Raw genomic sequence first — 12,316 nt, 5'->3', positions numbered from 1 at the left:
TGTTTCGTGGATTGTTACTGCTTTATTTTTGCCTCTGTGGTGATTAAACAGTCATGCATATTGCAAAAACTAAAAATGTTAAGCATTTATATTTAATTGTAATATTATCAAGAATCTCCCCTTATTTAAAAGACCAGTTCACCTAGAAATGTAAATTGTCATCATTTACTCGTGTTTCAAGCCTGTCTGTCTTGCTTTCTTAGGCGAAACACAAGGAAAAGTTATAAAAATGTATAAAAATGTATTTTTCCATTTAGTAAAGTAAATGGTAACAGACTTTCTGGCTAACATTTAAGTTCCATTTCTGTCATTTACTTTTTCTTTAAGAAACTAGAGACTTGAAAGAGCAAAGAAGAATGTACAAAAATAAGATGACCTGCTATAACAACGGTGCTTAGCAGTGCACTGTTTCTAAAAGACGTTCTAATATATTTCCAGAAAAATAATGTATTTTTTTTTCTGTTCATTTATGTTGACTATGGAAGCTGATTTCCGCTACATTTAAAAAAAATAAAAAATAAATCATGCTTTGGTAAATTACAGTAATGTCGTAATTATCAGACAGAATGTCGACATTATAAGAAGTCAGTTGTGACATAAATAGTCGAGATTCCATGCCATTTCTTTTTCATTTTTAATCTCATAATTATGATTTACCAAAGGATGACTATTTTCTAATGTGGCAGAAATTAACTTCCATAGTTTACCTACATTTCTGGCCCTGTGTAGGTTTATAAAGTGGCCCTATATAGCCTACTTGTTTTCCAAAACAGTTCCATTGTCATGTTATGATGTCTCATGTACCCAGTAGTGGAAATGGCCAAAATTCACTGAGGAGGACTCTAGCTTGGAAGGGGTAGGGGGTGGAGGGTGGCTAATAATGTAAGCATTATTAATGAGCCCTTGTGTTTAATAAAAAGGGAGAATGATTTACAAATACCATTTAAAACATTTAGGAGCACCTTCTGATCAATGACAAAAATATACCTTCATATTGGCGATAGCTATTTGACTCAAAGTGATTTGTAGGGGCATATTTGCAATGGAATTCTTTCTATTAAATGTGCCATCTTTTATTCATATATTTATATGTATACATTTTTTTAAATGAAAACAATGAATTGAACAAATTAAGAGGCTCAGAAGTAGCATGAATGCATTGAATGCATTTAAATTCATAGCAGTGTTATGAGATCAATGTTTTAAATATAAAGTTTGAAAATAGAAGAAATAAATGGGAATATAGAAATAGGCCCTATCTAATTATTTTAAGAACTGAAATGATACCTTAAAATGAAAATAAAAGGGCCAGTAGGTGGCGGCAAGTCTTTGTCACTGACTCATTCATTCAGTCGATTCCTTCAAACGGCTGATTCATTCAGGAACGACAAGTGACAGTCCTTGTGAATGGGTGCTGACTCACTTGACTCACTAGATTCGTTAAAAAATGCAGATTGATTAATAAACGAAGCACCTCTGTGTTTTGCGCAGCGGGCGCAGCGGCTCAGCTGTGACTTTGTTTGGAACTATTTTCGTTGACGAAATAGAGCAAAATCATTCAGTAGTAGGCTATTCCTAAAATGTAAGTCACTTGATATGAATTTCTTTATTGAACTGCTGTATAAAATCAACACCACATTTGCAAACGGTCTTTATAACCATTAAAAGCTCACTCGTCTCAGTTCATGCAAGGTCTTTTCGGCTAGACATAAAACATAAAGTTTACATAAAAACCTGGATAATTTCAGGTACGTTATACACAGCTTTATCCATATCAAATCTTCTCATCTGTTAAAGATGTTAAGATTTTCGTCAAAAATCACGGTTCATCCTAGATAATTTACCTGAGGCAGCTGCTTTCACGATCTGTTCTGTGAGGAGTAGAACGCGCACCGACAGAGAAGCATTTCCATTAACTGCCACCTGCAGGTATTATGGCCAATCAGCAGCTAACTTTACACAAAAATATCCCGCTACGTTTTACTACATTTATGTGCGGAACTCGGATCGCTTTCGTAGGCTTTTTTTTTTTTTTTTTTTTTTATCTAACCAGCTAGAAGTGGAACGAAATTCGAAATTCACTCCACCATTTCCAGCCCGCGTAGCCTACAGTCATGGCCAAAAGTTTTGGCAGTGACGAATTGTGTTTTGCAAAGTTTGCTGCTTCAGTATTTGTAGATTATTTTCCCACGTTTCTATAGGCTATACTGAAAAACAATGATAAGCATATAAGTTTTAAAGGCTTTTATTGTCAAAAACAAATATGAGTCAATATTTAAAGTGTTTACCCTTGTTCTTCATAACCTCTGCAATTCGCCCTGGCATGTTGGATATTAGCTTCTAGGCCAAATCCTGACTGATGGCGATCCATTCTTGCCTTACAGTTCTCGGAGTTGATCACAATTTGTGGGCTTCCGCTTGTCCACTCGCCTTTCGAGGACTGACCACAGGTTCTCTATGGGATTGAAAACGGGGAGTTGCCTGGCCACAGTTTCAAAATTTCAATGTAATGATCTTCGAGCGACTTCATCACTCTTGCTTTGTGACATGGTGCTCCATCATGCTGGAAAATGCACGGATCATCACCAAATTGCTCATGAATCGTTGGCAAAAGTCGCTCAGGACGTTTTGATACCATTCTTTATTCCTGGCAGTGTTTTTGGGCAGAGTTATGAGAGAACCCACTCCCTTGTTTGAAAAGCAACCCCACACATGGATGGTCTCAGGATGCTTCACTGTTGGCACAACACAGGACTCATGGTAGCGTTCACCTTTTCTTCTCTGAACAATCGATTTTCCAGATGTCCTAAAACAGTCGGAAGGGAGCTTCATCAGAGAAAATAACGTTGCACCAGTCTTCTCCAATCCTTGCACTTCCTGCAGAATTTCAGTCTGTCCTTGATTAGTCAATTATTGTTAGCTGGTCATTTTGTGCCAGGATCAAAAAACAGTGTTCTGTTTTGTTTTTGTGAAAAGTTCATTTTTTTGGCCAATGAAGCTTTCAGCAATTATTTAAAATGCATCTGATCACTCTACACAATAATCTAGAAACAATGTAAATGAACACCACAACAGCTTAAACAGCAAACTTTGCAAAACATAAAATGTATGCAACAGCCCAAACTTTTGGCCATGACTGTACCATAAAACTTATGTTGGGATCAAGGGGAGTCTCTCATTTGCATCTACCAGTTGTTGAAAGGAGTTCATATAAGCAGTTAGTTGCATGTCCCCTTAGTTAAACCACCCATTCGAAGACAAACATATGCATTGTGATGATTTTTTTTCAACCTCACCATCATAACACTGAGCAAATTATCAGGTTGTTTTAATGCTGTACTTAAGTCACACCTGTTTCTGTGTCTGGTTTGTAATATCAAAGGAATAATTCACCCAATACCTATTACTTATTTACTCTCACTTACTTTCTTCCGTGGACCGAAAAGGTACATTTTTTAAATTATATCTTGGCTATTCAAGTTCTGCAAAAAAAAAAAAAAAAAAAAAAAAAAAAAAAGTATCATAAATGTCTGTATGCCATGCGGGGGTACTAGCCAACCTCATCTTCTAGGTAACCTCATCCCTAATGTCAAGTATGGTGTTGGCAGCATCTTGCTCTGGTGTTTCTTTTCCCGCAAAGAGAAAGAAAAAAGCTAAAAAGCTAATTTGTCCAGTCAAAATGTAAAAACAACAAAATTAAATGAATTGCATTTCAGAATATTATGCAATTTTTATAATGATAAATTCTGAATAGTCTCATATTATTGCCTCACACCAAAAATTGTATTTGAAATATATTCAATCAATGTACGGCGAATAGTGATATTTAAAGACATCTCTTACACATTTATGCCACTGAAATTTTTCATATTTATTCTAAAAATTAGCTTACACCTGTGGAAATAAAGAGAACACCACTGTGGTTTTTTCCATACCAGTACATCTTTAAACATCTCGTGGGATCCTGAAAGAAAACACAGAAGGCAAATTCCTTAACATAAAACTGCCTATGTTCAAAATGTAACAACTGTCCCACGTGGCAATATTGGCCTATGATTTAATCAGGTGTCCTAAGAGAATCAAGGGAGCAGGCGTCGTGGCGGCCGTGGACCTGAACATGGACAAAAAAAAAAAAAAACGTTCAACAAGTGGAACCAAAAGAAAAAAAGAAAAGAAAAGAAAAATTAGTGACAGATCCTTCCATACCAATAGTGCTCTAAACAGCCATTATAACAAGAACTTCATGAGAAGATGCTGACCTGTTGGGGCTCCCATATGAAGGCTCCCGAGTGAAGGTGGTGGTGCTCTAGGACCCCGGGGTCCATTCTGCGGTGGGGGTCCACAAATCAATGGTGGTCCTCGCGATGAATGAGACCCCGGATGCTGCAATAGACCTCTAGAGGACGGGAAACCAAGAGGCGTATCAAGAAGAGGGGCACGGGTGGACGTTGGCCCATGTGTAGGTGCTGGGCCAAGCAGAGGTTGTGGCTTGTCAAGACTATGAGGGGCTGCTGGCCCTCTAGGTGGGGGACTAAATGAAGAACCGTGTGAGACTAAAGAGGCCCGAGAGGGTAAAAGACTATGGGGGCCGGTTGATCTGTGGGAAGGTGGCTTTAGATTTTGCACTGAAAGCAAAGGAGGTGGTTTCGTCTTAGGATACGAGCCTGGAAACACAGGGAATACTGCATATAATCAGCATCATAAACAGGTTAAACAAATTAATGTAATGAATAATTTTACCTTAAAGTAAAAAACGATAAACCCCCGATTCATATATATATATATATTTTTTTTTTTTATATACATTTATTTCATGCTATACCCCAAAAACAAACCTTGCAATCCCATGTGATGGCCTGGGGGTGTACCTCCTGACCCTGAGGGTGGGTTTGCCTGCTCTCTTGGTGGTGGTCCAGATCCAGCAGGCAGAAGTGGTGGGGGCTTTCCTAACCCTGGAGGCAGGCTGTTTATTATAGGAGCAACATCACTGCCCACCTCTGCGGAAGATACTGGAAGGAACAGAGTGGTAGTAAAGAGATAATGATTAATTTTTTTTATTATTTTTTTTATTTAGTCATTTATCAGATGCTTTTATCCAAATTATAATTAAAAATATTAAACAATTTATTATAAAATAGTGTAAATTACTTATAAGTAATAAAACTTCATTTATAATTAATTTAATTACTATTTTTAAATATATTCTAAAGTGAAATATGGTGCTATGACAGGCCTATATATCAGCCCATTTGGTTGACTTTGATAGATTTATAATTTTAACAACTGTGGAAACGTGTCATCAGTGTCTGTGAAAAGGGTCCATTTTAAGAAATGTAAGCTCCCCATGTGTTAGCTTCAAAATTTAAAGGGTAAATTTTCAAAACAAACAAACAAAAAAAATTCATGTACAATGTGCATTAATTGCATTTTATTAATCGTACATAAATCGAATTTGAGGTCATTTAATTATATCACATATTAAAATGTATCATAATGATGAGAATTAAGACACACTTATAAAGACAACACAATATGAATGTAACTAGGCCAGGACATGGAAGCATGTTCACCTTGCAGATGGTCTTGACGGTTCTGAAGATACTCCGCTAGTGTGTTGAGCTCCTCTGGGTACAGGTGCAAACCTTCAGCCAGGAGAAAGAGCAGGTGGCTGGTGGCAGAGGGAACAGTGTGGCGCTCCAGCTTGCGGCGCTCCAGGTAGTCCTCCGTTAGCTCAGCCGCCCGTGCCGCAGCCTCTGTGGGGTCCAGCACCCGCCGCGAACCACTCAAGCGCCTGAACTCCACCAACACAAACTCCATGGCCTGTTCTTTGGGCATATTTCGATGAACTGTGGAGAGGCAGAGGAAGGGTCAGCCAGAGGAGGGAAGGGGGTTACATATGGTGCTCAGTGTGAGCCATTGCAGCCTAAGCAGTGTGCACAAGAGTTCTACCTCATCAGCAACACACTGCAGTCTGGCAACCACTGCTTTACCCAATTACCACATTAAAATTCAGTATGCACTCAAAACACACATTCATGAGCACGCTTGAATGTTGGCAGAAGGAACATTTAACAGAGTAGAAGTTTATATAAGATTGCTTTTAAAGTTTTTATTTTTTTTACACATTTTAATGAGGAAGGAATTGTGCATGAGATAATTGTTTTATACTTCCATATGAATTCACTTTTGACGTATGACATTGCGCAGTAGCAAATTCGTACATTCGGAAAATGTAACATGTTTATAAAGGACTTACGTTTTTGCATAAGTTTGTTTTGTTTGTTTGTTTTTTTAGACTTGAAAGTCTAGTAGTGTGTGATCCTCAGTTGTTTAGTGCGTGTTCAGTTTTTCTGTGAATCCATTAACAAAATCGGAACGTGTATGATGCCTAGTGTTTTAAAAAGTGTATTCCAGCTTTAAGAGAACTTACCAGTAAGGTGAGGTTTTATAGGAATAAAAGCTTTAGGAATTATATTAAACATCTGAACTAGTATAATATTTAAGTATTTTTAATTAAGTGGTGGGCATTCATTAAAATAATGGATTTTAAGAAAAAAGAAAATTAAAGCAGGTCTGTTGTTGAGGGCATTTCATCTATTTTAATGTGATGCTTAGGGTCAAATCCACCATCTTTTAGATGTTTTTTTTTTTTTTGATTTTGTGTCTTGCACTACATTGATTCCTTTTTGCTTGGCTTTAATGGTGCAAACATTTTTAAAAATGTATATTGGTCAAACATTTGTACCCAAATCTATTATAATAATGTCATTTTTTTTCCGTAAAGAAAGTATGCCTAATTTATTCTGACCACTCAAAACTGTTGATGTTTACGAAAAAAGTGTAAAACAATCAAACAAAATTGTTGCAAAATTACAAGCTATTATACGGTTTAGTTTGGAGGCATGTGAATTTTGAGAATTTTGTGTCCACAACGCAGAAAAAAAAAAAAAAAAAAAAACGTTTTTTTTTTTTATTTTTTTGTAAATGTTAGTAAATAGATCCCAGAAACCATGTTTCTACACAAAGATAAAGGTTGCATGCTTGCAATCCTACATTGAGATTGCATTGATGTTTTTGCAGTTAATATAAATTAATTCTCTTTTTAGACTGTTCTGAAAGTTTCTGCAGTTTTTGAGGAAAACATAAATGCATGTCTTTTGGTGCAATCACAGATATCCGCTTCATAATGCCTAGAGCTGATCTGTGCTGGTCGCTGAGGAAATACATCAACTTCACGCTGTGGATCGGATTGGCACATGTGGTTGCCGCAAGCCCGCCAGCCTACGCTCACTCAAGCTGCCGGCTCTTTTGGAAGGACACGACTAGTGCGCTTTCATCCAGAACGTCTCTCACATGTTCCGCCATGTGCTTCTCGTCCGCGCTTGTTTACGTCAGAGTGCGCACGCTTCTTTCACGCAGCATACAGCGTTGTGCATTTTGACCAGTTGATAGGAAAAGTATTCTTAAAATGCATTCAAAATTCGGAATAATTTGTAATATATAATTATTCACGGTATTTAGAAGTGCCCACGATAACAATATCGTGCATATTCATTACCGTGATATATCGCATTACCGAATACCGGCACAAGTCTAATTTCATTACACCAAATACACAAAATAATGTTCTTTTTAGCAGCATCATATGACCCCTTTAAGGTTTTGTTCATTATATGACCAAGAGTGTAAGAGTGCCCACCACCAAGTCAAGGTTGTTTAAGGTTATTTAACTATTGTTCAAAATTAGCAAATTTAAACTGTTTTTTTTGGGGGGGAGATAGATTGTGGGAGTTGGAACTTACTTTTGAGGGACTCTGAAAATATGATTACTGTGCACGAGGAGAGTGTTACATTAGTCTGCTCGACGAGAATACATAAGGGGGAACCGTCGGAGCGGACATCTTGGAGGGCCCGCGTCAGGGCAGATTCCACCTGCAGGTAAAGCATTTCCACCGCGAGGCCACGTTCCTGCAAACACTGGCCTATCGATTTGGGGTAATCCCTTTGAAAGAAGAAGAAGAGATCTGGTTATTGAGCACCATGTTTCAGGGCATGAGGTGAGGGTGCTAGGTGTGGCCTCGCTTGTATATGCAGTAATGAAAGGCTAAAGTTTTAATACAATTTAATAGTGTATAGATATTATAAAAAACATATATAAATGTTTTACCAAAAACTTTGTAAATTAAAACATTGTAAAATGGATCTTAATAAAATGTGAAACACTTCTATCAACACATTTATGACAAGATCTATTAATTGGATGACAAAAATGGGACTGTCTGTTTTGCTTGTGTCATATTCATTGTGTATTAATAAAAACAGAAGTATGAGTTTCCAGTCAATGTATATTAAAAACTTACAATTTATAAGTTGCATTCACTGTTTTGATAATAGCATTGGTTTGTGTTTTTCATATTTTATAGATTGTGTTTTTGTTTCATTTTGTTTCATTTAAAAATATGGCTTTGATTACTGAACATTTTGACTATCACCACTTCTTAAAGAAGCTCATATATTTGGCTAAATAAACAAGGAATGTGATTACAATGTCAGTTTTTTTAAATATGAAGATTTCCGGACACATTTATTCTTTCAATTAAAGTTTTTGTAGGAGGATGAAAATATACAGAACACCAATAAATCAGTCATGTGTGGGGAAAAACAAAACAAAAAATCAAATTCAACTTATAACTTAGAAAAACACTCTTTTATGCTCGAGACCTAACTAATTTTCAAAATGTGTATTCAACATTTCTGGAAACATTTAAAATGTCTTTTTTATTATTTCTCTTTTTTTTTTAGATATGTGGAATAGAAATATTTGATAAATTATAAAAATTAAATGAAAATGTTTACATTTAAACTTTAGATCATTAGAGGCCTGCCCTAATAAGCATACTCTTACCATGCTTTTTAGGGCAGACCTCTAAGACCCCCATGTTGAATGCAACATATGACGCAGTAATAAAATGACGCAAGGTTAGAATAAAAAAAATTCTTTAAGCAAGGCCACAGGGCGTAAACATCTGTGGTTGATTTTCTGGATAAATAAAATTTACACAACATACATATTGACTTTTGCAATATGTAATATTACTTTTTTTTTTTTTTTTTAATTAAATTCACTTCTTTTGGAGACAACATCTAGAGTTAGCCATTACATTCAAAGATTCATTTTAACAGTCATTGATGGATGTATCATGTTCAGTGTTTTTACTAATTTAATAAAATTACTAATTTATAAAGGTTATAAAGAGACTGATAGCCAAATGTAAAGAATAAGAGAGACTTTTCCGGATACTTTTGTTTAATAGTGGACACATTTTTTGCAAATTCTGAACATTTAGAATACTGGACGTTTGTTGTTGTTGTTCTTTTACTTGAAGGCACATTTAATTCCTTTTAAAGTTTTTGGATGATTTATAATAATAAAATATACGGATTCCGAATCTTAAACCTGACGAATCCCATCAGTCTAACATTTAGCAATAATGAAGCACATTCACACAACAGAGAATTTTTTAGAAAACTAACAGCATCACACAAAATGTTAGTAAACGAGTCCCATAATTTCACTACGTGCAAACTCAGGAAAAAAGTCTGCAAATTGCATTTCTATTTAAAACAGAAAGCAAGTTTCACACAATAAAAACATTTAATGCAAGAGAATTTTACTGCTACCTGCAGTAAATACTCACACATTCTGGTTGTTCACCGACAGGACTACACAGTCTGCAGGCTGTCTAGCACCATCTCCATGTAGCTGCTGGAAGAACCTCTCGTATATGGCACTGCGCTGAACTGATGCCTCATATTCTTCAGGTGAAACAGCTGTTACAAACACATTTACATGACAAAGTTGCTCCAAAAAGATTTCTCATAATGGCCACAACAGCAGCAGTGAGAAACCAAGTTGTTTATTACTGAAAAAATCATACCAGTTGACTGATGTGGTGAATGCTCATAGTCTTCAGTGCCAGAGTAGTCAATCCCTTCACCTAAGCTTTCAAAGCTGAAAAATGAAGGAAGATTGGGGGGGAAATGTGTTTAGATTAATAATAATTCACTACCAAAGAAGAAGAAGAAGAAGAGAGAAACAGGTATGTGAAAACTAGAGATTTAAAGCTAGAAAAAGATCAGTGGTATTGCACTTTGTTGACTATAAACATAAACACTCTTCTCTTTTATCATATTCAAGGTACCTCTCAGATTCTGGATGATCATCTTTTCTGTCCTCCCTCATAGGATATGGTGTTCTTCGAAAAGATCTGGGAGATTGTGAGACACTGCATGGAGTAAATCAACATGATTAAAGGGTCATGAAACCCCAGACTACTTTTTCTGAGATTTTAGCAGAAGTGTTTGTGTTGCACATCATATAAGACAATGTCAGCATTTAATAATTTTAACTATAGGAGAAAACTGGTTGATTTTAAGCTTTTTTGCGCTATTTTCATCTTCCGGGTTTAAAATCTACATGGACTATAGTTCATCGATGACGTGTCGGTGTCTATTAAATTATTCATGAGACTGTGTGTTCTTATCCTATGAGAAGACGCTTCGCTTAATTATTCACAACAGCATGTGCTGATTTGCTATGACAGACGCTTCAGACTGTGAGATCGCATACATTATCTGAGAGAAACGTACATGAATCAAAGGAGCGTGTTTTTTTTTTTTTATAAGAGTTCGGCACAAACGCGATTCATTTAGTGAGTATAACCGTTTTTACAGCTCCATGACACAACCCGTAAAAAAAGCCTTATATAATCGCTGCAGAATAAGCCTTAAAAAGTTACCAGAGGTGCAACAGCACGTTCATGTATGTTTTCGATGCAGAGTGCAAATGGCTGTGCATTTATTTGTGTTTTTAACTCGATGGGAGTGAAATGAAACTGTCTGAACGCGAAGCTGTGTGTGTTGTCGGTCTCCCCTCTTCCCCCTCCGCAAGCAGCACACCACGCCCACTTTTTAGCATTTTTTTTAAACTGTGGCGAGAACTAACCAGTGCTGAAACGGGCTTTCATGACCGTTTAAGATAAACATAGCATCAGAAATGTACAACGTAGGCTGTGTTAAACTCTAGTGTTGCCTAGCAAGACAGGACTTGAAAGCGTCATATTAATTCTTCAAATGTTCCAAACATATTTAAGCAGTAGCTCACAGTCTTTTAAAACGCAGCCACTATTCAGATGTGTCACATAACGTTACCTTCCTCCACTATGGTTTGGTGGTGGTCGTCTGCCCCCATCATTCTTCGACCACGACGACATTTGTTTTCTTCTAAATGAACGGCATAACAAACGGTCTTTTAATATCGCAGGACACAAGACAATTAAGTTTTGGTTGCCCAGCAAACCCTGCATGTAACTGTTACGCAACCATTATTTAAAAAAACTAGTTAAAGCAATGTTTAATATCTGCGACATTTGTCAAATTATTATGAAAACACTAAACCTGATGTGAAGCCCATCATACCTGCGTAGATATTCAGTATATATTCCCGCTGCTCTGTGAATCGCGATAAACTGATGAATTTGCTCATACGTTATTTCTTCTCTGACGAGATCAGTACATACTAAGATAAAAATGGATAATAGAGATTAAACCGAGTTACTGCTTACGGCAAAAGACCTGCTACACGCTCGACCCGACTTCCTGAACAACAAGAGTATTTGAGGAAGCGTGTGGCGCCTCCTAACGGACAGACAGACAAACGACAGCACCAGTGACGTCACTACCCAGCCTCCTCAGTCTGAGATCTTAAAGGGGTTATATCAGGGGTGCCCAAACTCGGTCCTGGAGGGCTGGTGTCCTGCAGAGTTTAGCTCCAGCTTGCCTCAACACACCTGCTTGGAAGTTTCTAGTATGCCTAGTATGACCTTGATTAGCTGCTTCAGGTGTGTTTGATTAGGGTTGGAGCTAAACTCTGCAGGACACCGGCCCTCCAGGACCGAGTGTGGGCACCCCTGGGTTATATGATGCGGCTAAAAAGAACATTATTTTGTGTATTTGGTTAAAAAATTTAAAAAGTTTAAAGTTAAAAAAACACATTATTTTCCATATACTGTACATTATTGTTTCTCCTCTATGCCCCGCCTTTTTGAAACGCGTCGATTTTTACATTTGGAGCTAACCTCTGCAGGACACCGGCCCTCCAGGACCGAGTGTGGGCACCCCTGGGTTATATGATGCGGCTAAAAAGAACATTATTTTGTGTATTTGGTTAAAAAATTTAAAAAGTTTAAAGTTAAAAAAACACATTATTTTCCATATACTGTACATTATTGTTTCTCCTCTATGCCCCGCCTTTTTG

General features: G+C 36.9%; 1 protein-coding gene across 4 annotated transcripts; it reads right to left on the bottom strand.

Annotated features, from left to right (window-relative positions):
• Positions 1 to 3,771: 3,771 nt before the first annotated feature.
• On the bottom strand, positions 3,772 to 11,701 carry LOC107672316 (nuclear receptor coactivator 5-like). 4 transcript variants are annotated; one of them, XM_016465462.1, is made up of 10 exons: positions 11,479 to 11,701; positions 11,212 to 11,283; positions 10,203 to 10,286; positions 9,939 to 10,012; positions 9,699 to 9,831; positions 7,803 to 8,002; positions 5,571 to 5,846; positions 4,836 to 4,997; positions 4,260 to 4,664; positions 3,772 to 4,111 (listed from the first exon to the last, which is right to left on the bottom strand). In XM_016465462.1, the coding sequence occupies exons 2-10, from the start codon at positions 11,271 to 11,273 to the stop codon at positions 4,080 to 4,082; spliced, it is 1,428 nt and encodes a 475-aa protein (XP_016320948.1). In that variant the 5' UTR covers positions 11,274 to 11,283; positions 11,479 to 11,701; the 3' UTR covers positions 3,772 to 4,079. The 4 variants fall into 4 exon arrangements, with proteins under 4 accessions (XP_016320948.1, XP_016320949.1, XP_016320947.1 ...); XM_016465463.1 differs by having other exon boundaries at positions 4,836 to 5,009; positions 10,203 to 10,268; XM_016465461.1 differs by having other exon boundaries at positions 4,836 to 5,009; positions 11,479 to 11,700.
• Between the last annotated feature and the right edge of the window lie 615 nt (positions 11,702 to 12,316).

This window comes from Sinocyclocheilus anshuiensis, unplaced genomic scaffold (assembly GCF_001515605.1).
Source record: "Sinocyclocheilus anshuiensis isolate Anshui unplaced genomic scaffold, SAMN03320099.WGS_v1.1 scaffold997, whole genome shotgun sequence".
NCBI lineage: Eukaryota > Metazoa > Chordata > Actinopteri > Cypriniformes > Cyprinidae > Sinocyclocheilus > Sinocyclocheilus anshuiensis.
Note: the sequence above shows the minus strand (reverse complement) of the source record. Positions and strands in the feature narration are given on the sequence as shown.

Excerpts from the sequence above, each read along its gene's own strand:
- LOC107672316 (XM_016465461.1), bottom strand. The coding sequence starts at position 11,273 with ATGTCGTCGTGGTCGAAGAATGATGGGGGCAGACGACCACCACCAAAC. Across the intron at positions 9,832-9,938 it reads TTCACCACATCAGTCAACTG|CTGTTTCACCTGAAGAATAT; the intron begins GTATGATTTTTT and ends TGTTTGTAACAG. Across the intron at positions 5,847-7,802 it reads ATTTTCAGAGTCCCTCAAAA|TTCATCGAAATATGCCCAAA; the intron begins GTAAGTTCCAAC and ends GCCTCTCCACAG.